The sequence below is a fragment of the Lithobates pipiens genome, unplaced genomic scaffold (genome assembly GCF_037356315.1).
Source record: "Lithobates pipiens isolate NorthernLeopardFrog02 unplaced genomic scaffold, aLitPip1_a1.2 Scaffold_28, whole genome shotgun sequence".
Lineage (NCBI taxonomy): Eukaryota > Metazoa > Chordata > Amphibia > Anura > Ranidae > Lithobates > Lithobates pipiens.
The window spans coordinates 56,775,234-56,799,509 of record NW_027507789.1 but is presented as its reverse complement, the minus strand read 5'-3'; the positions used below and the strand labels follow the sequence as shown (position 1 = coordinate 56,799,509).

General features: G+C 42.9%; 1 protein-coding gene across 1 annotated transcript in view; it reads right to left on the bottom strand.

Moving 5' to 3' along the window:
• LOC143935411 (uncharacterized) overlaps positions 1-24,276 on the bottom strand; it is a 152,020-nt gene that overhangs the window by 53,698 nt on the left and 74,046 nt on the right. Inside the window, exons 2-3 of the mRNA XM_077459251.1 lie at positions 19,018-19,362; positions 1,790-1,953 (exon numbers count right to left, since the gene is read on the bottom strand). Coding sequence (XP_077315377.1) covers positions 1,790-1,953; positions 19,018-19,362 — 509 coding nt within the window. The remainder of the gene's footprint in view (positions 1-1,789; positions 1,954-19,017; positions 19,363-24,276) is intronic.

The window sequence follows — 24,276 nt, the reverse complement described above, 5'->3', positions numbered from 1 at the left end:
GTTTGAAGACTCCTGTTTTAAACTCTGGTTTTTAACTTACCACTTGGCCAGAGTTCCAGCAAACAAAAAGTGCAAGCTCAGAAATTAGTTCCACAGAAAGTTATATAGGACCCTGCATTACCTGTGACCAATTGACCGTTACCTTGAATTAGTAGTCTGAAGGAAGGAAAGAAAAAAAAAAAGGGTAACAGAAAAGGTGTTAAAAAGCTTCAAGGAAAGACCCCCCCAAAAAACACTAAAGATGCAAACACGGAAATCACCAGCAGTCCAAAGCAAAACAGTTTTTTTACTCTCCCTCAAATTTGCCACTTCCAACTAGCAAATCTGACAAAAAAATCTGGCACTGTATCGAGTAAGGGTAAGTTTAAGGGGGGTGAGGTGTTGATACTTTAACCTAAACATTTTTTTACCTTAATGCAAAAAATGTTTAGGCTTTACAACCACTTTAACTGCTTGCTGACCAACCGCCGCAGTTTTACTGCGGCAGAATGCCACGGCTGGGCGAAACGACGAAACCTTACATTGCTTTGCCTTTTGGCTACTAGGGGCACGCGTCCGCAGTGTGTGACCGCCGAGCACCCACGATCGCTCGTGACAGAGCGAGAACCGGTATCTGTGTGTGTAAACACACACATCCCAGTTCTTTCAGAGGAGTAGAGACAGATTGTGTGTTCATACTAAGTATGAACACTGATCTCTCTCTCCTCCTATACAGTCAAATCCCCCCTACAGTTAGACCACACCTAGGGTAAACAGTTAACCCCTTGATCGCCCCTAGTGTGAACCCCTTCCCTGCCAGTGACATTTATACAGTAATCGGTGCATTTTTATAGCGTTGATCGTTGTATAATTGTCAATGGTCCCAAAAAACTAGTAAAAAAATAAAATAATAATAAAAATGGCATAAATCTATCCCCTATTTTATAGACGATATAACGTTTGCGCAAACCAATCAATATACGCTTATTGCAATTTTTTTTTACTTTTTTTACCAAAAATATGGTAAAATATTTTAATAAAAAACGTGGGATATTTATTATAGCAAAAAGTAAAAGATATTGGGGGTTATTTATTAAAGGCAAATCCACTTTGCACTGCAAGTGCACTTGGAGGTGCAGTCGCTGTAGATCTGAGAGGGACATGCAAGGAAAATAAAAAACAGCATTTTAGCTTGCACATGATTGGATGATAAATCAGCAGAGCATCCCCTCATTTCAGATTTTCCCCTCAGATTTACAGAGACTGCACTTCCAAGTGCACTTGTAGTGCAAAGTGGATTTGTCTTTCGTTTTTTTCTCCTAAATTGTCTCTATTCTTTTGTTTATAGCGCAAAAAATTAAAACCGCAGAAGCAATCAAATACCACCAAAAGAAAGCTCTATTTGTGGAAAAAAAAGGACGCAAATTTTGTTTGGGTACAGCGTCGCATGACCGCGCAATTGTCAGTTAAACTGATGCAATGCCGTATCACAAAAAATGGCCTGGTCATTACGCAGCCAAATCTTCCGGGACTGAAGTCGTTAATGTCCATTGTCTGAACACAGTCTAAATAACCTTTCCTTTGTCTATACTAGGCATAGTGAGTTTGGCCTGCCTGCCCTATCCCTGTGGTGATAATACTGGAAATGATTTTCGAACAATAATTTTTTTTCCGTTGAGTTTGGTCAGCTAGACAATGTCTGCAGAGGTTGCAGAGTGTCCATAGATATGAAATAGTTTTCCTTATCAGAAACATTAGTCTTCAGGTATTTGCTTTTTTCCTTTAAAATATAAAGATATTCTTCACTTACCATCTTATAATATCTGACAAATGCAAACAGTGCAAGGAAGAGGAAGAGACCAGCAGTTATACTGATGATGATGTACAAGTGTACTCGGTGCTTTGAGCTGTTTAATGTTTCATTTACATTAAGTTCTTCTGTTGCATTTTCCTTCTTTGTGACTTCTTGTTTTCCTGTGGAACAATGACAGTATTCACAACTGATGTCACATTTTGCTCTTTAATATAAATATTCTTCTTCAGAAATACTTTTCTCTAAAAAAGACAATTTTTATAGTTGAATTTAAAGGTCTGCTGTAGGATTGCATTGCAAAAAGGGAGCTTACCAAAGGATGGCATATTCGTAGGCTCTGTGAGCTGTATGACTAGAGTAATGCCCCGTACACACGATCCGAAAAAAATCGGATAAAAATACTGCTTTCAAAGTGATCGTACGATAATCGGATCCTTAGTACAGAGCTTTGGAGAGCCGATAATGTCAGTTCATGCGATATTATCAGATCGGACAATAACAAAAAATGTTCTCGTATGATAAAAGATCGTACAATTTTCATTGAATCAGTACAGTACACCGAAAATACAATAGAAATACACTAAAACACATGAGATCACTTCCGATTTTTTTATTCTGTCGTACGAGAATTTTTGTAACTTTAGTAACCTCTTCATTTTCAATATGTGACTAGCATGCAAAAAAAAAAAAAAAAAAAACGGACGATCTGTTGTCTGATTTTCGGAACGTGTGTAGAGGCCATTAGTCTTAAATGGATGGCAGCGGAGATCCTGTCACCACTTCAACCTTTTTTTAAACGGAAATTCACTTTTCCTAACTTCACCCCCCCCCCCCCAAATATAAATGAATAAATACACTTGCCCTTATCTTAAAATAAAAGAATACTTATGCTGTGTACACACAATAGGATTTCTCATCGGAAAAAGCTCTGATGGTTTTCCCGTCGGAATTCTGCCAGAATTGCTCTCAAACTGTCTTGCCTACACACGGTCACACCAAATTCCGACTGCCAAGAATGCGGTGAGGTACAACACGTATGACGGGACTAGAAAAAGGTGGTTCAGTACCTAGTAGCCAATAGCTTCCATCTCGTAGTTGAATCTGAGCATGCGTGAGTTTTTTCACAAAGGAATTGCATACACACAATCGGAATTTCCAATAGAACATTTTTCCATTGGGAAAATTGAGAACAAACTAACAAATTTTTGCTGGCGGAAATTCGGCCAACTAAATTCCGATGGAGCATACACACGATCGCATTTTCCGATGAAAAGCTCTCTGTCTCATCTGTCTTTTGCTGGTGATCACGTGTACGTGGCATTACTAAACCATGGCATCCGGCATTGACTTGCTTGAAGCATAAGTTCTCCCTTTGCCCCTCTTATCTAGTGCTGCTATCTTTAATGGAGGTCTGGCATATGCACAGATCCCCTTGACATACCTGACAGAGTCCTCCACAGCACATTGGGGCTTCCACGAGATCCCCTGCTCATGCACAGACACACTGCAGAAAACTGGTATGCATTTGCATGCGTGACATTTTGAAAACTCCTAGAATGGCTTTGTCACACATTAGCAAAATAAACTTAATTTCAATTTTGTAATGTGTAAGAGGGAGGGGGAAGCAGTAGAGGCAATCTTGCAAAAAAGGAGTAAAGTTCAGTTTTAATTAACTGGTTGCCGACCACCCTATAACACTTTAACTGCTACAAGGCATATATATATACAGTGGGGATCGAAAGTTTGGGCACCCCAGGTAAAAATGTGTATTAATGTTCATAACGAAGCCAAGGAAAGATGGAAAAATCTCCAAATGGCATCAAATTACAGATTAGACATTCTTATAATATGTTAAAAAAAGTTAGATTTTATTTCCATCATTTACACTTTAAAAATGACAGAAAACAAAAAAATGGCATCTGCAAAAGTTTGGCCACCCTGCAGAGTTAATATCTTGTACTGCCCCCTTTGGCAAGTATCACAGCTTGTAAACGCTTTTTGTAGCCAGCCAAGAGTCTTTCAATTCTTGTTTGAGGTATCTTTGCCCATTCTTCCTTACAAAAGTGTTCCAGTTCTTTGAGATTTCTGGGCTGTCTGTCACGCACTGCTCTTTTAAGGTCTATCCATAGATTTTCAATAATGTTGAGGTCAAGAGATTGTGAAGGCCATGGCAAAACCTTCAGTTTACGCCTCTTGATGTAATCCCCCGTGGATTTTGAGGTGTGTTTAGGACCATTATCCATTTGTAGAAGCCATCCTCTCTTTAACTTCAGCTTTTTTTCAGATGGCATCAAGCTACCATCCAAAATTTGCTGAAATTTTATTGAATCCATTTTTCCTTCTACTCGTGAAATGTTCCCTGTGCCACTGGCTGCAATACAACCCCAAAGCATGATTGATCCACCCCCATGCTTAACAGTTGGACAGAGGTTCTTTTCCTTAAATTCTGTGCCCTTTCTTCTCCAAACGTACCTTTACTTATTCCGGCCAAAAAGTTATATTTGAACCTCATCGGTCCACAGAACTTGTTTCCAAAATGCCTCAGGCTTGTCTATATGTTCATTTGTAAAGTTCAAATGCTGATTTTTGTGGTGAGGACGTAGAAGAGGTTTTCTTCTGATGACTCGTCCATGAAGACCATATTTGTACAAGTATCTCTTTATAGTGGAATAGTGTACCACAACTCCAGTGTCTGCCAGATCTTTCTGGAGGGATCGTGCAGTCAAACATGGGTTTTAAATTGCTTTTCTCACAATTCTGTGAGCTGTTCTGCCTGATATTTTTCTTCGTCTTCCAGATCTTGCTTTAACTTCCACTGTTCCTGATGACTGCCATTTCTTAACCACTTCCCGACCAGCGCACGACGATGTACGTCGACAGAATGGCACGGGCAGGCATATTGGCGTACAGGTACGTCCAATATTCAATGCCGCCCCGCGCTGGTCGGGACCCCCGTGAGTCCGGTCGCGGGACCCGCGGACTCGATCACCACGGGCATCCCCGCGATCGTCTCACGGAGCGGCCGAATGGAGGAAATGCCGAGTAAACAGCATTTCTCCATTCTGCCTAGCAACTAGTGACGCTGATCTCTGCTCCATGTGATTGGAGCAGAGATCAGTGTTCACTAAATGAAAGCCCAACCCCCCCACAGTTAGTAACACACCCCTAGGAACACTTAACCCCTACAGTGCCACCCACTGGTTAACCCCTTCACTGCCAGTGTCATTTACACAGGAATCACTGCATTTATATAGCAGTGATTACTGTATAAATGACAATGGCCCCAAAAATGTGTCAAAAATGTCCGATGGGTCCCCCACAATGTCGCAGTCACAATAAAAATCGCTGATCGCCGCCATTACTAGTAAAAAAAAAAATAATAAAAAATTATTAATAAAAATGCTATAAAACTATCCCTATTTTGTAAACGCTATAACTTTTGCGCAAACCAATCAATAATCGCTTATTGTGATTTTTTTTACCAAAAATATGTAGAAGAATACGTATCGGCCTAAACTGAGGGAAAAAAATGTTTTTTTATATATTTTTGGGGGATATTTATTACAACAAAAAGTAAAAAATAATGCGTTTTTTTCAAAATTGTCGCTCTATTTTTGTTTATAGCGCAAAAAATAAAAACCGCAGGGGTGATCAAATACCACCAAAAGAAAGCTCTATTTGTGGGAAAAAAAGGACGTCAATTATGTTTGGGAGCCACGTCGCACGACCGCGCAATTGTCAGTTAAAGCGACGCAGTGCCGAATCGCAAAAAGTGGTCTGGTCTTTGACCAGCAAATTGGTCCGGTCTGAAAGTGGTTAATTACATTCCGAACAGAGGATATTGACATCTGAAAACGCTTTGCTATCTTCTTATAGCCTTCTCCAGCTTTGTGAGCGTCAACTATTTCCAGTTTCAGTTTTCTAGACAACTGCTTAGAAGAACCCATGGGGCTGATTGTTGGGGCAAGGTCAGATGAGTCTGGCCATTTAAAACCTTTGAGATTGACATCACCTGGTCTTCCCAGACGATGATTGAGAACAATTCATGAAACTGGCAGGTTTGCAAAGGGGGCAGTGCATGCTATAAATTCTGCAGGGTGCCCAAACCTTTGCAGACGCCATTTTTTTGTTTTCTGTAATTTTATGTTGTAAAGCGCTGAGCAAACTGTTGGCGCTATATAAAACCTGTATATTAATAATAATCATTTTGAAAGTGTAAATGATGGAAATAAAATCTAACTTTTTTTGACATATTATAAGAATGTCTAATCTGTAATTTGATGCCATTTGGAGATTTTTCCATCTTTCCTTGGCTTCGTTATGCACATTAATACACATTTTTACCTGGGGTGCCCAAATTTTCGATCCCCACTGTACATGATCCTGACCTTCCAGGTATTGGGCATGAGTGCATGCCACCGGCAGCTCGCTCCCACTGGTGATTCTACAAAGCAGGAGCTGATCAGCAGGTCTGGTGGACCCGATGACCGCCGACACCTGCTGATTGTTCTCTACATGGGCAGAATGGCGATCTGCCTATGTAAATAAGGCAGATCACCGTTTTGTCAGTCAGGAAGGCATTGATTCTTGTTTCTGCAAAGCAGGGACACAGATCTATGCCTTCCTCTAGTCAAAGCCCCTCCTCCACAGTATTAAAACACCAGCTAGGCACCCAGTTAACCCTTTATCGCCCCTGATGGTAACCTCTTCCCAGCCAGTGTCATTAGTACAGTGACAGTGCATATTTTTTAGCACTGATCACTGTAATAATGTCACTGGTCCCCAAAAAAAGAGTCAAAAGTGTCAGTGTCAAATTTTCCACCGCAATATCACAGTCCTGCTCTAAGTTGCTGATCGCCGCCATTACTAGTAGAAAAAAATTAAAAATAAAAGTTCCATAAATATATTTCATAGTTTGTAGACACTATAACTTTTATTTATTAAAACACATATCAACAAACTGGTAAATTATAAAATAACCAACCTTCACCTGCCAGGACTATTCATTAAATATCAGGCAATACTAACAAAAGCCTTTGTAGTTTACCATAGAAAATTGTCATGAAGTAGAAACCTGTAAACCAGCTCGGAGTTGTAGTAGTCATTTAATAGTGAACGCGTGCTTTAGATGTTCCATAAAGTCCACTGTCACACATATGAGAACCCAACTATGGGAACAAAGTAACCCTTTACGCAAAAGAAAGAGTAAAAGAAGAAAAGAGATAAAGGAGAAAAGAAAAGAAAAAAAGTAGAGCAGAAGAAGAAGGGAAAAGAAAAGGGAGTAAAAGGGTAGAAAAGAGAGAGTGTATAGACGATCTCCATGCTCCAGCCTACTAACCCCCCCCCCTCACGGCGACTGAAGATATCTAACCCAGGGATTCCATATCTTTTCAAATCGGTTTTGTTGGTCTCGGAGAATACTAGTTAATTTTTCATTAATCATGATCCAGGAAATTTTATTTTTGACAAGCACCAGGTTTATTTGAGAAGTTTTCCATGCACGCGCTATGGCAATTTTAGCTGCCAAAAAAATTAAAGACATTAGGGATCTAAGGTGTTTAGGCAGGTCATTCGAGAGGTCAGAAAATAGAGCTGTTTTAAAATTTTTAGGTATATTCACTCCGGTCACCGAATACACCAAGTTAAAAATTCTTATCCAGAATCTGTTGACTTTTGGACAGGACCACCATGTGTGGAACATTGTTCCCTCTTGACCGCACCCTCTGAAGCAGAGGGGCGAAGCCTCTGGGTGTATTTTGGCTATCCGCGCCGGAACCAGATACCACCGCGACAGTACTTTGTAACCGGCCTCCACAAGGGAGGTGTTCAAAATTCCCCTGTGCACCCCGACTGATCACCTGGACCAAACATCCTCGTCAATCGTCTCCCCCAAGTCCGCTTCCCAAGCTATTTGGTAAGGAAGCTTAGAGTTTCGGTCTGTTAGCAAGGCGTACAACTCTGAGATGCTTCCCCGCGCCCCAGGTGCTTTGAGGCATTTATTTTCATAAAGTGTTCTAGCGTTAATATCTCCCTGGCCTTGACCAAGTGATTGAATATAGTGGATAATTTGAAAGAAGCAAAATGTCTCCGTCAGAACCATTTCAAATGTGTCCCGAAAGTAAGAAAGTTTTTTGATACCTCTATGGTCTATGAAATGTGCTATCCTAAGCAGGCCTTTATTGGTCCACCAAGTAAACTTTTGCGGGTGCTGCCCTGGAGGAAAGTGCGGGTTTCCAAAGATAGGAGCCACTGGGATATGTGGTGACCGTAAAGGGTATACTTTGCACATCCCAGAGGTCCAAAGAGTGGGAGAGGGAAGGGCTCAGAATGGCCCTACGCTCTCTAGAAGGTAACCACATTAGAAGATCTATGGGGAGGGGGGAACACGCCTGAGCCTCTAAATTAACCCAATCAGGGCGGTAGGTGGTAGAGTAGATGTGGTAAAGCTGTGTCAGTTGGGCCGCTCTATAGTAGTGCAAGAAGTGTGGTACCCCTAGTCCCCCCGGCCCCTTTGCGGCATATAGGGAAGATCGAGCCACCCTGCAACCCCCTCTGCTCCAAATAAATTGAAAGACTAATGATTGGAGTTGTTTAAAAAATGTTGCGGGAACCGGGATCGGGAGGGACCTAAAATAGTAGAGAATCCTAGGGAGGGTCATCATTTTAACAGTAAGACAAGTATTTGGCGCAAGTCAAAAATATTAGGTTCCCACTGGGGGAAAAAAGCAAAAGCGAAGTCTATAAGATTACGTATAGCAGTGAGTTCAGGGGATGCACTACTTTATCAAGTCCAGAAATAGATAATAATAAAAATAGTAGTAAAAATAGAGAGTTCTTTAGTTCATGAATAGAGGGGGGGGGGGGGGGGTAAAAAAGGGAGGATGGGGGGAGATGAAACCACATGCAGGGCTGCCACCTAAAAAGAGCTGAAACTTTGGCTCCTGGAATGCTGTAGATAAAGGAGAAAAGAGAGAGAGAGGGGCGCCTCTGGGTGTAGATGTTTCAAAAAGTATTTAATTTCAATATAAAAACATAGGATTTTGCACTCACATTTAGTAGGCAAAAAATAGGCATTTAAACACAGAGGGTCGTCTGGTATATCTGATTATGGGACGTCAGCCAGTAATCCGGTCCACATCTGTCATCTTATTGTTCTTTATTGCTCCTGTTCCTTTCGCATGGGGTCCACTACAGGTGTTTTTGCCGGCTTATGGTGGACACGAGATGTGCGGTCTTTGGAACGAGGCTTGGGAGGCAGAGATGACCAGGGCGCGGAGCTGTGACGTCAGAGGGTATGCGACGCGTTTCTTGAGCGTGCGGGTCGAGGTTGTCGTACGACCGCGCTCTTTCATCAGGCAGAATCAGAATAGAACGAAGGGAACTCGGGATTTAAATAGGGGCAGGCTAGGGGCGGTAGGCGCGGTTGGGAACGGACTAGGAACAGGTCAGGGGACGTGGTTACGGCCGAATGTGTGAGGAGAGGGGAAACGAACGAGTGGTGAGGGAGGGGAGTGGAGGAAGAGAGAAAAAAAGAAAAAAGAAAAAAAGGAGGAGAGAGGGCGGGGGCAGCAGCGGGTTGGTAAAAAACGAGAAAGAAACATGTCTATGGGGAAATCTTATGTTTACATCAATAAAAAGTTCTCTGGGAGTGAGATCAAGAGTGGAAAAAATGGAGGGATAAAAATCTATAGAACTCTATATATGTATCAAAGGATAAGAGGGTTAAAACGAGGAGTGTAGGTCTAATTGTATTGGACGTGAAACATAGTGGAAAACTATAATAATAGTAAAAAATAATCCTAAAAATAACTATAAAAATAAAAATGAATATAAGACTAAAAGTGACAATAAAATTAAAATAAGAATAAAAATAAATATAAAGATAAAATAATATAAAAGTGAATATAAAATTCGAAAAAAAAAAATGAAAGGGGGTAAAAAGCAGGAGCGTACACCCACACACATAATACACCTACAGGGACATGTGTAGGGAGGGGGGGGGGGAAGAGAAAGGAAAAGGGGGGGGGAAGGAAGAAAACGGAAGAGGAGGGGAGGGGGGGGAGGAAAGGGGTTTGGCGGAGGGGGAAGGGGGGGGGATAGGAAGTGTTACATTAATACAAAAAACATTTTCTAGATATACATGGGTACATATACGGACTGGTTTCAATACATGATTTTTTACAACACGTAATTTTTACACGTAAATTGTTACAGTGTTGTTACAGTGTTGAACAAAGGGGGGGATTAGGGGATTCCCAGAAGCCCATAGCAAGGTTCATATACGAACCTTGCTATGGGCTTCTGGGAATCCCATTACATCTACAAAAATAACCCCTTCTCAAAAAATATAATCTTCTTTGGCAGATACATAGACGACCTTATCCTCATCTGGGATGGAGCAGCAGACCTAATCCCCCCCTTTGTTCAACACTGTAACAATAACCCCTATGGCCTATCCTTCACGTCTAATACCAACCCTGAAACCATAGCATTCCTAGACCTAGAATTGGGACATGAGGGTCATGCTATTATCTCAAAAAAAATTATACAAAACCAACCGCGGGCAACTCCTACCTTCACTTTAATAGCTGCCACTACCCAAAATGGATTAAAAACATCCCAAAGGGACAATTTTGGCGCCTAAGGCAAAACTGCACCAAAGAAATCGACTATATCAAATCCAGCAACACCTTAAAAACTAAATTTAAAGAAAAAAACTATCCTACCCCGCTCATAGAAAACGCCTTTAAACAGTGCCTCTCAGAAAAAACTGCGACTAAGACAGATCGCTCCCCACAAAATTTCTCTAGTAGATTCATCACCACCTTCCATAATGAACATAAAACTATGGAAAAAATCCTAAAAAAACACTGGAGTATTTTACAGCAGGACCCCCATTTGAAAACTGAACTCCCAGCTCGACCATCTGTCACTTATCGTAGGGCCCCAAACTTGAGAAACAAAATCGCACCAAGTAAATTAAAAACGCAATCTATTCTTCCCAAAACCCTTCAACTGATACCCCTTATTGGGATGTATCAATGCCACAAAGCACTCTGTAAAACATGTAAATTTGTCCATCATGGACAAAAAGAATTCACCACCAAGGGCAAAATAATTTTACAACTGCTCATCTGATTTTGTAATATATGGTCTAAGCTGTCCCTGTGGTCTCAAATATGTAGGGCGCACCATTAGAACAATTAGACAACGCTTTGGCGAACATCGCAGACTAATAGAAGGAGGCACAGACCCCCATAGCGTGCCTAGACACTTCGCCCTCCTCCATAAGGGGTCCACATCAGGCCTCAAGGTCTGGGTCATTGAGCAGATCCCCAACCATCTCCCTCCAGCGGAAAGATTAAAAAAATTATGCTCCCGCGAAACCTTCTGGATCTATACCCTCGACGCACTCTCCCCAGGGGGAATCAACGAGTGTATCGAAATTGCCACCATCCTCTGATATCCCATTCGTCCATGGTGCCGTTCTTATCACACAACATTACTCTACACAAAAACATCCCCTCACCTATATAGATATCTTTTGCAATTTATCTGCTCGTTCTAGTCACCAATGCTTTAGACAAATATATTATCATGCATACTATGTTACCAATACCGTATCTCTTTAGTGATGATATTCTCTTCTTATCTTGTAAAAAATTATGTAAAAAATTACGTGTTGTAAAAAATCATGTATTGAAACCAGTCCGTATATGTACCCATGTATATCTAGAAAATGTTTTTTGTATTAATGTAACACTTCCTATCCCCCCCCCCTTCCCCCTCCGCCAAACCCCTTTCCTCCCCCCCCTCCCCTCCTCTTCCGTTTTCTTCCTTCCCCCCCCCTTTTTCCTTTCTCTCCCCCCCCCCTCCCTACACATGTCCCTGTAGGTGTATTATGTGTGTGGGTGTACGCTCCTGCTTTTTACCCCCTTTCATTTTTTTTTTCGAATTTTATATTCACTTTTATATCATTTTATCTTTATATTTATTTTTATTTTTATTTTAATTTTATTGTCACTTTTAGTCTTATATTCATTTTTATTTTTATAGTTATTTTTAGGATTATTTTTTACTATTATTATAGTTTTCCACTATGTTTCACGTCCAATACAATTAGACCTACACTCCTCGTTTTAACCCTCTTATCCTTTGATACATATATAGAGTTCTATAGATTTTTATCCCTCCATTTTTTCCACTCTTGATCTCACTCCCAGAGAACTTTTTATTGATGTAAACATAAGATTTCCCCATAGACATGTTTCTTTCTCGTTTTTTACCAACCCGCTGCTGCCCCCGCCCTCTCTCCTCCTTTTTTTCTTTTTTCTTTTTTTCTCTCTTCCTCCACTCCCCTCCCTCACCACTCGTTCGTTTCCTCTCTCCTCACACATTCGGCCGTAACCACGTCCCCTGACCTGTTCCTAGTCCGTTCCCAACCACGCCTACCGCCCCTAGCCTGCCCCTATTTAAATCCCGAGTTCCCTTCGTTCTATTCTGATTCTGCCTGATGAAAGAGCGCGGTCGTACGACAACCTCGACCCGCACGCTCAAGAAACGCGTCGCATACCCTCTGACGTCACAGCTCCGCGCCCTGGTCATCTCTGCCTCCCAAGCCTCGTTCCAAAGACCGCACATCTCGTGTCCACCATAAGCCGGCAAAAACACCTGTAGTGGACCCCATGCGAAAGGAACAGGAGCAATAAAGAACAATAAGATGACAGATGTGGACCGGATTACTGGCTGACGTCCCATAATCAGATATACCAGACGACCCTCTGTGTTTAAATGCCTATTTTTTGCCTACTAAATGTGAGTGCAAAATCCTATGTTTTTATATTGAAATTAAATACTTTTTGAAACATCTACACCCAGAGGCGCCCCTCTCTCTCTCTTTTCTCCTTTATCTACATCATTTTAACAGTGCCTATCCTACCCATCCAGGAAAGACTATAGTTCTGCCAATTATTTAGATCCTCTGACGTGGAAGAGAGAAAGGGGGCGTAATTAGCCTTGTACAAGGTGGATACATTTGCAGTGAGTTTGATGCCAAGGTAAGGGAGGGCCTGTTTGCTCCATCGAAATGGGAAAGAGGCCTGTACAGTGGTCTGGGTTGAAACAGCTAGGTTAATGTTCATGGCCTCCGATTTAGACTGATTGACCTTCAGGCCCGATACTGCTCCAAACTCCAAGAGGAGCGATGCCAAATGAGGTAATGTCGTGATGGGGTCTGTAACGAACAGCAGGAGATCATCCGCAAACAATGCGCACTTATGATCCCTGCCTCCGCCAGTTACCCCATGTATGTTGGGATTGGCTCTGATAGCAATTGCCAATGTCTCTATTGCAATTATAAATAGAAGTGGCGACAGGGGACAGCCTTGTCTGGTTCCTGTTCTTATTTGTATTAAATCTGATTTGTGCCCAAAGGCGACGATGTTAGCCGAAGGGGTAGAATATAATTTGGATAGTAAAGAGAGAAATTTAGGTCCAAAATTCCATTGTCTCAGAATGTGGAACAGAAAGGGCCAAGAAAGGGAATCAAAGGCCTTGTGGAGGTCCAATGATAACAGCATACCTCTTCTTGTTCCTAGGCCATCCCAATTAGAGTGGAGCAAAGATATTATGTCTACTGCCCTACGGATTTGATCCGCTGCCTGACGTCCCGGGACAAATCCCACCTGATCCACATGGATGTATTGTGCTAGGAAGGTATTGAGTCTATTAGCATAAATTTTGGTTAACAATTTCAAATCCACGTTAATAAGTGATATAGGGCGATAATTTTATGATGATTTTTTTTAACCAAAAATATGTAGCAGAATAAATATTGGGCTAAATTGATGAATATGTTTGATTTTTTACATTTTTTAATTGGATATGTTTATAGCAGAAAGTAAAAAAATGTTTTTGTTTATAGGGAAAAAAATAAAAACCGCAGAGGTGATTAAATACCACCAAAAGAAAGCTCTATTTGTGGGAAAAAAAGAAATATATCTAATTTGGGTACATTATCGCACGACAGCGGAATGGTCAGTTAAAATAATGCCGTGTCGTATCGCAAAAATGGACTGGTCAGGAAGGTGGGTAAATCTTCCGGAGCTGAAGAGGTTAAAATGCTCTTTTTCATAAAGCAAACAGATTACATACTTGTGTCTTTTTCCTTTTTTTTTTAGCTACTTTTTTTTTATTAGCCTTAGAAAGTTAGTAGGCATCTGAGACTTCCGGGAGTATCAGATCCCACTAACTGATGCTCCCCCCACGGCGTTGTCACCACTTTGCAAAGCCTCTTGTTGATACTGATAGTGCTGAGGTGGAGAGCATGCTCTATTAATATTCAGACTGAGAACTGCAGAGAATGTCTCTCCAGAGCTATCAGGGCTGCATGATAACAAAAGTTCTTTACAGCTACGCTATATTACAAAAAGTATTGGGACACCTGCCTCTACACGCACATGGGAAGGCTGTCCACAAGGTTTAGGAGTGTGTCTATGGGAATGTTTGACCATTCTTCCAGAAGAGCATTTATGAGGTCAGGCACTGATGGTGGACTACAAGGACTCGCTTGCAGTCTCCACTCTAATTCACCCAAAAGATGTTTTGTCTCGTTGAGGTCAGGACTCTGTGCAGGCCAGTCATGTCCCTCCTCCCCAAACTCGCTCATCCATGTCTTTATGGACTTTGCTTTGTACACTGGTGCACAGTCATGTTGGAACAGGAAGGAGCCATCCCCAAACTGTTCCCACAAAGTTGTGCACCATCTCACCCTTGCACATGGGGTTGGTTTGTGCCTCCTATGAACTCCACCACCGTGGGGCTGCCTGGAATTCGCCATGTTGTCCCTCCCGATTGTTCCACCGTGTGTATCGCATGCAGAAGAGAGATGGTCACGCCCCAGCGTCATGACGCACTGAGAGCGTAATTTCACACATGCGCAATGTATATAAAGCCAGAACGCACAGGCGATGGAACAAAAATACAATGATGATAACTAGATGTTATTCAAATATTTCTTTCTTAACCTCCCTGGCGGTACGATTATTTCGGATTTTAGATGCTAAAAGCGGTACCATTATTTTGCATGAAAATTTGGCGTTTTATATTGTAGTCCTGTAATTCTTAGGAATAACTCTCTTAAATCTGTCCAAACCAGAGTCTAGCAGACATCCCAGGTATGATAAAGTTTGAAAAATGAAATCATAAATTATAATATAATAAATAACTATAAATAATTGTACCAAATAATAATATAACAATAATAAAAATTATTCAATAATGTAAGCAAATCAAAAACACTGAAATTTGCTCAGTTGCAGAATTGTCACTATCATTACTTTTCAGTATTTGATGACGGATCTCCCCACAAATCGCTATCGCTCAATTCTGCGAGTGATTACAATTTATTATCGCTGTTTTCTAGCTGGTCTAAAACCATTTTTGATGTAAAGTGACAGTTTGGTTGCTATGGACAATCTCCAGTTTCCAGGCAGAAAGAACAGTTTTTATTATATAAAACTGCATGCAGGACACTGGGCAGACCACTAGGGACAAAGGGGAGGTGAAATATTTACATACAGCAATGTAATCTGTAAGATTACATTATACTGTATGTATACTGTGTGTTTCACTTTTTGAATTTGGCGCCGAACTCCATCCCCGTGCGTCGCAACGCTCGCAGGGCACGGAGATCAGCTCCGTGATAGATCGAGCGAGACACGGCTCGCTCGTACAGCGGGGAGACAACGCTGGATCCGAGGGAGAAGGTAAGTAAACCTCCTCCTGGATCCAGCGATGCAGTCCCGAGTCTGGCTCGGGGATACCGCTTTTGGTATAAAAATTCCACCCCGAGCCAGACTCGGGAATACCGTCAGGGGGGTTAACAAAGTGGTTTCCATATCAATAGACAGTAGTAACCAAAAATGATTTAAACAAGAATGAAAAACGATGGGGTCAGAATGATAGTCTTTTCTATTTCTCCACATTCAATTTGCAACAGTGAGGAGATCAAAATTGTGTGTGATTGATGATGTGATGTTCCACATTTTGTCATATTACAACCAAAAGCATAAATGGATTTTGTATTCAGGCCCCCTTACTCTGATACCCCTAACTAAAATCTACTGGAACCAATTGCCTTCAGAAGTCAGTTAATTAGTAAATAGAGTCCACCTGTGTGTAATTCATTCACCATCATAAAGGCCAAGAAACACACCAGATAGGTCAGGGATAAAGTTGTGGAGATGTTTAAAGCAGGGTTTGGTTCTAAAAAAATATCCCAAACTTTGAACAGCTCATGGAGCACTGTTTATGCCATCATCCAAAAATGGAAAAAAAGAGTATGGCACAAATGCAAATGCAACAAGACATGGCCGTCCACCTAAACGGACAGGTCGCGCAAGGAGAGAGTTACACCCCTTTCACACCAGGGCGTTTTGCAGGCGCTATAGCGTTAGAAATAGCGCCTGCAATCCACCCTAAAGAAGCTGCACCATTGTGTGTAGTGTGAAAGCCCCGAGGGCTTGCACACTACAGCGGTGCGCTGGCAGGACATCAGAAAAAAGTCCTGCCAGCAGCTTCTTTGGAGCGGTGAAGGAGCGGTGTGTTTACCGCTCCTCCACCGCTGCTCCCCATTGAAATCAATGGGACAGCGCTGTAATGCCGCCGGCAAAACACCGCTATTGCGGTTTTAACCCTTTCGCGGCCGCTAGCGGGGGGTAAAAGCTCCCCGCTAGCGGCCGAAATGCACCGCAAATCTGGCGGTAAAACGCTGCTAAAAATAGCGGCGTTTTACCGCCGACGCAAAGGGCGGTGTGGTGTGAAAGGGGTGTTAATCAGAGAAGCAGCCAAGAGGCCCTTGGTAACTCTGGAGGAGCTGCAGAGACCCACAGTTCAGGTGGGAGAATCTGTCCACAGGACAACTAGTTGTGCACGCCACAAATCTGGCCTTTATGGAAGAGTGGCGAGAAGAAAGCCATTTTTGAAAGAAAGCCATAAAAGGTCTTGTTTGCAGTTTGAGAGAAGCAATGTGGGGGACACAGCAAACATGTGGAATAAGGTGTTCTGGTCAGATGAAACCAAAATTGAACTTTTTGGCTTAAAAACAAAACTGCACATCACTGTGAAACATGGTTGTGGCAGCATCATGTGGTGGGGATGCTTTTCTTCAGCAGTGACAGGGAAGCTAGTCAGAGTTGATGGGAAGATGGATGGAACCAAATACAGGTCAATCTTATAAGAAAACCTGTTAGAGTCTGCAGAAGACTTGAGACTGAGGTTGTGGTTCACCTTCCAGAAGGACAATGACCCTAAACATACTGCCACATATTTATGTGTAAGAATGGCCCAAAAAGTCCAGAACTAAATCCAATTGAGAATCTGTTGCAAGACTTGAAAATTGCTGTTCACAGATGCTCTCTACCCAATCTGACTTTGCTTGAGCTATTTTGCAAAGAAGAATGGCCAAAAATACTTGCAGCTGTAATTGCAGCAAAAGGTGGTTCTACAAACTGAATACAAAATGCACACCACACTTTTCAGATTTTGTTTGTAAAAATGTTTGAAAAACATTTACCATTTTCCTTCCACTCCACAATCATGCGCTACTTCTATTACATCAAATCCCAATAAAATACATTTATGTTTTTGGTTGTCCAAAATGTGGAAAATGTCAAGGGGTATGAATACTTTTTCAAGGCACTGTAAGCAATGTTGTCTTTTAAAGTATGTACCCTAAGAATAAACTTATTTTATTTGTTCTCTCTTGGTTTGATATCTGTTTGTTCTGTGCAAAAAAAGTGGTTGATCCTGCTAGAAGTTTAGTGAGATGATTAACTGTGCACTCCACCTCTGCTGACTGTTATCAGATATAATTGTTCCCTGCTATCTATGTGGACTACAGAACACCTCCCCACATGGTATCAAGATAAGGAGAATGGGGAAGGGGTATTCTGATGTTCTAACACAGTTCTTGTCCTAAGGTGACAATGCTGCTGCTCCATATTTACTGTAGAGTGAGTTAGCATTGTCACCCTGAGACAGGAAATGTGTTACTGGCAAGATCACCAGGTAAATAAATAGGAAAAAAAGCCTGATAAAAAAAATCAAAATAATGCAACGTCCACATCTAAGGCCTCTTTAGCTAAAGGAAGGAAAAATGCCAATAGTGCAACACTGCCTTAAAATGCTTTATTGGAAGGTAATGCAATGCTGCATGTAATGAAATGACTCACAACCCAATCACTCGTTTAGGTAAAAAAATGGAATTCCAAACAGAATAAAATTACATCAACATGTGAGGGTGATCGCGCATGCGCAGAGCGTAGTGAAGGAGTTTTTCCTTCCTTTTTTTACATATTCACTTACCTGCACACCGGAATTGATGCTGTGGGATTGGATTCGATTACCACTTAGCATGTGTTTTTCCGGCAGGGAAAGTCTAATACATCAGGATATCCCTTCAAGCCTCAAACATCAGGATATCTTTTCAACAGATTCCAGATCCAACAAGCCTTGTATGACCCCCCTGAATAAGGGCGGTTGCAGGCTTTCAACAACTGTGGAAATTTTCTGGTGGGGAAAGCCTAATACATCAGGATATCCCTTCAAGCCTCAATTATCGGGATATCTTTCCAATGTATCCCACATCCAACAAGCCTTGTATGACCCCCTGAGTAAGGGAGGTTGCTGGCTTTCCGCATCTGTGGAAATTTTCCGGTGGGAAAAGCCTATTACATCAGGATATCCCTTCAAGTCTCAACCATCAGGATATCTTTCCAATGGATCCCAAATCCAACAAGCCTCGTATGACCCCCCTGAGTACGGGTGATCGCTGGCTTTCCGGTAAACCTCTTGTCTCTCCGTGGTGACGGGTTTCATGTGGTCAAGTTTATTTTTTATGCTTTACATTTCATGAATGATCCACCTCGTTGAACTCACATTGCACTAGGATCTTAATCCAAGAACTTATGAGTTATATGGATATGTGTATTTTGTGCACTTCATGATGCATTGAACTTTCACCTCTTAATTTTTTGTTGTGCATTGTATTGATTTTACATGATTAATGTTTAATAATCACAGTTAATATTACAGTTAATATTTGTACTTTTGCACTTCAATACATGCATATCTGTATCATGTACATGCATATATGTATCAACTAATTTTAATTTTATAGCGCTGCACTTTTTTGTCATATATTAAAATGTATTGGATGAACTTACCCACAAAAATTAAGGTTCCTTCTCCAATGATGGCCTTAAACCCTCCAATGATTGCATCGCAGATATAAAGGTCCGAGTCATCATGTGTCACATTCTTCAACATTAGAGTGAAATGTGGAGCCTGGCCAGAGTATGTCAGACGATTCGTATACTTCTCACTACTCATATATTCATTAATATGGGTCGTTTTCACTACTATAGTCATTAATTTTGTGAAACGTTTCCTGAAGAAAACATTTTTTATTACTGTATTATTGCCAGGGTTCACTGTGCAGTTAATGATTGCAGTTTCTCCAGGATTAAGTAGTAACTGTTTAGGTTCTTGTTTCACTAAAAAGCTTCCATCTAAGAGAAACAAATAATATATTATTTCACACTTGACATAAATTTAACTGATAACTAAACCTGAGAACAAAAATACAATAAATGTTTAGGTTTAAACCAGCCTTTCTCAACCTTTTACCCCCTTCCTGCCGAGTCCAATTTCCAGCTTTCAGCGCTGTCACATTTCGAATGACAATTGCACGGTCATGCAACGCTGTACCCATGAGAAATTTGATCATTTTTTTAACACAAATAAAGCTTTCTTTTGGTGGTATTTAATCACCGCTGGGTTTTTCTATTTTTTTGCTAAATAGTCAAAAAACACAGTAAATGTTGAAAAACAACCAACATTTTCTTTGTTTCTGTTATAAAATTTTGCAATAAATAATCTCTCTTCATAAATGTAGGTTAACATGTATTCTGCTACATTTCTTTGATGAAAATAACCCAAATCAGTGTTTATTATTTAGTCTGTAGGAAAGCTATAGAGTTCACAAACTATGGTATATGTGAAGGAAGGTCCCTACACTCCGCTTGAGTGCTTTCGTCATATACCACTTCCTCCCAGCCTATATATAGATGTCAGATAATAATAATCCAACCGCTCACAAGCACAAAACAAGACGACACTTGCTTAGCTGTTCAACATGGACTCCTTTAGTAGAACCAAAATGACAAGTATTTATAATACAGTAGAATGGGAGGTCCCCCCTCCTGATCATTTTCTCTAACAATACAACTGTAGCCAGACACAGAATTAACCTGATCTAATTATCTAAATCAACACTCAGACTAGTTGACTGAGAGATAAGACTTTTTGGTTCACTAACAATTCTATAGACATGACCATAAACATCAACACAGGGTTAAGTAGCACAAACAACAATGGGTGGAATACTCTTACAAGCCAGACTAGACTCATTTACATTATACAAGACAACAGACAGGTGGCTGGAGTTCATGACATTAGCATATGACAGTGTGTGTTAGGGTTAAGTTCGCCTGCTGGTGTCACTATCCTGCTCTGGGCTGTTTGCTGCAGTTCTAGTGTCCACCAGCAGGTGTCACCCAGGAGCCAGCAGGCTGGTGTAATCAGGCTAATTAATGTTCAGCTGCCTGGGGGCTATTTAACCACTTACAGACCGGACCATTTTGCTGGTCAAAGACCAGACGACTTTTTGCGATTTGGCACTGCGTCGCTTTAACTGACAATTGCGCGGGCGTGCGACGTGGCTCCAAAACAAAATTGACGTCCTTTTTTTCCCACAAATAGAGCTTTCTTTTGGTGGTATTTGATTACCCCTGCGGTTTTTATTTTTTGCGCTATAAACAAAAATAGAGCGACAATTTTGAAAAAAACGCATTATTTTTTACTTTTTGTCATAATAAATATCCCCCAAAAATATATAAAAAAAAATTTTTTTCCCTCAGTTTAGGCTGATACGTATTCTTCTACATATTTTTGGTAAAAAAAATAAATAAATAAGCAATTATTGATTGGTTTGCGCAAAAGTTATAGCGTTTACAAAATAGGGATAGTTTTATGGCATTTTTTATTAATAATTTTTTATTATTATTTTTTTTACTAGTAATGGTGGCGATCAGTGATTTTTATTGTGACTGCGACATTGCGGCAGACACATCGGACATTTTGACACATTTTTGGGACAATTGTCATTTATACAATAATCACTGCTATACAAATGCACTGATTCCTGTGTAAATGACACTGGCAGTGAAGGGGTTAACCAGTAAGTGGCAGTGTAGGGGTTAAGTGTTCCTAGGGGTGTGTTACTAACTGTGTGGGGGCTGGGCTTTCATTTAGTGAACACTGATCTCTGCCCCAATCACATGGAGCAGAGATCAGCGTCACTAGTTGCTAGGCAGAATGGGGAAATGCTGTTTACACGGCATTTCCTCCATTCAGTCGTCCCGTGAGATGATTGCAGGTATGCCCACGGTGATCGAGTCTGCGGGACCCGCGACCAGACTCATGGGGGTCCCGACCGGCACGCTCGTGATGGCAGGGCGGCATTGAAGATTGGACGTACCTGTACGCTAATATGCCTGCCCGTGCCATTCTGCCGACATGCATCGGCGTGCGCCGGTCGGGAACTCGTTAAGGATTTTCCTCCCTTCCCCTGATGCATCATGATTCTGGTCCCTTCCTTGCCAGCTGTGCCTAGCTTGATCCAGTCTGTACTGCTCTGCCTTGTTCCTATTCGAGTAGCCTGTTGAGATCCCCCTTCCTTGCATTCCCTTACCCTTGTCCTTTAGATGGTTTTTGTATATAGTTAGTAGTTAGGTTCCTTTGTTATTTGTCTTTTGGGGTTTGTTTATGTTCACGTGTTTGCTGTGTTGATGGTTTGCTGTGTTTCACTATAAATAAATATCACTTAAATATATATATATATATATATATATATATATATATATATATCTATATCTCCTTTGTTTGGTCTCAGTTCCCTTGTGTAGCTACGTGTCTGGTCTCCCTAGCCACTGATCCTGACATAATCGTGACACCACCAATGACCAGATCAGCTACACTTGGGAACTGGGAGCCAGTTTCTTTGGATTTTTGCTTTTCCTTTCACAATGCTGAGAGTGCAGGTTATTTGCCGCGTGCAACTTGCAGTAGAGGATAAGGATTTGAGTCGTTCACTTTGGCAGGATCTCACTGAGGAAGAACTGCTTGAAGGGATTTTGACTGCACATGCCTTAGCCATTGAGGGTAGACTTTCACTTGGTGAAGTACAACCTTTCATTCAGGTCTGTTCTGAACTACTATTTCAGGTTACCTCTCAGGGCCGTGATATTTTCACTCCTCCATTCACTTTGTACTAGGTTGGATTTTTGGGATGGTTGCTGAAACATTGTGCAGGTTTGTTTCTCCAGCAGTATTCAGCCTATCCACAACAGGTGTTGTTGGATTGTATTGCTTCTGTGCACCGTTTAATTGAGCAATGTGAGCAGGGGCGTAACTAGAAATCACAGGGCCCCATAGCAAAATGTTGTATGGGGCCCCCCCCCAAAAAAAAATTAACTAATGCCATTGAACAACAGATTACCACACCCATGTGGCACAGTACCCAGGCAACAGCTTATATTCATTTCGAACAACAAAGTATGCAGTATACTGTATGCAGCCCCTGAAGGACACAGATTGATGACCTCCATCAGTACAGTGCAGACCCCCCAGCAGTACAGACACCCCCTACCTCAGTGCAGAACCCCAGCAGTACAGACACCCCCCCAGTGCAGACCCTCCCAGTGCAGACACCCCCCTCAGTGCAGGACCCCCCAGCAGTATAGACCCCCCTCAGTAGTACAGACCCCCCAGCAGTGCAGACACCCCCCTAGTGCAGACACCCCACTTAGTACAGACACCCCCCCATTACAGACCCCCCCTCAGAGCAGGACCACCCCAGCAGTACAAATACCTCCCAGTGCAGACACCCCCCAGGCCAGACCACCCCCTCAGTACAGACCGACCCCAGTGCAGACACCCCACTCAGTGCAGGACCCCCCTCAGTGCAGACACCCACCCTCAGTGCAGACTCCCTCAGTGAAGACCCCCCTCAGTAGCGCAGACACCCCTCCATTACAGACCCCCACTCAGTGCAGGACCCCCCAGCAGTACAGACACCCCCCAGTGCAGACACCCCCTTATTACAGACACCCCCAGCATTGGAGACACCCCCCAGCATTGCAGACACCCCCCCTGAGTAGTGCAGACCCCCCTCAGTGCAGACACCCCTCAGTAGTGCAGACAACCCCCCCATTACAGACCCCCCTCTGTGCAGGACCCCCCAGCCGTGCAGACACTCCCCTCAGTGCAGACACCCCCCCAGCAGGCTCCCCCCTCAGTAGTGCAGACTCCCCACCTCAGTGCAGACTCCCCACCTCAGTGCAGACTCCCCACCTCAGTGCAGACCCCCTTCAGTAGTGCAGACCCCCTTCAGTAGTGCAGACCCCCCTCAGTAGTGCAGGACCCCCCCTCAGTAGTGCAGACTTACCCCTCAGTAGTGCAGGCGCCCCCCACATTAGTGCAGACCCCCCCTCAGCGCAGACCCTCCCCCTCAGTAGTGCAGACTCCCCCTCAGTGCAGACCCCCCTCAGTAGTGTAGACCACCCTAGTAGTGCAGACCCCCTCAGTGCAGGACCCCTCTCAGTAGTGCAGACCCCCCTAGTAGTGCAGGACCCCCCCTCAGTAGTGCAGGCTCCCCCCACAGTAGTGCAGACCCCCCCTCAGCACAGACCCTCCCCCTCAGTAGTGCAGACCCCCCCACAATAATGTAGACTCCCCCTCAGTGCAGATCCCCCTCAGTAGTGCAGACTTCCCCCTCAGTAGTGCAGACTTCCCCCTCAGTAGTGCAGACTTCCCCCTCAGTAGTGCAAGCTCCCCCCACAGTAGTGCAGACCCTCCCCCTCAGTAGTGCAGACCCTCCCCCTCAGTAGTGCAGACCCCCTCCACAGAAATGTAGACTCCCCCTCAGTGTAGACCCCCCTAGTAGTGCAGGACCCCCCTAGTAGTGCAGGACCCCCCTCAGTAGTGCAGGACCCCCCTCAGTAGTGCAGGACCCCCCTCAGTGCAGCAGACCCCCCCTCAGTAGTGCAGACCCCCCCTCAGTAGTGTAGACCCCCCCTCAGTAGTGTAGACCCCCCTCAGTAGTGCAGACCCCCCCAGTGCAGCAGACCCCCCCCAGTGCAGCAGACCCCCCTCAGTAGTGCAGACCCCGCTCAGTAGTGTAGACTCCCCTCAGTAGTGCAGACCCCCCCAGTGCAGCAGACCCCCCTCAGTAGTGTAGACCCCGCTCAGTGCAGCAGACCCCCCCTCAGTAGTGTAGACCCCCCTCAGTGCAGCAGACCCCCCTCAGTGCAGCAGACCCCCCCTCAGTAGTGCAGACCCCCCTCAGTGCAGCAGACCCCCCC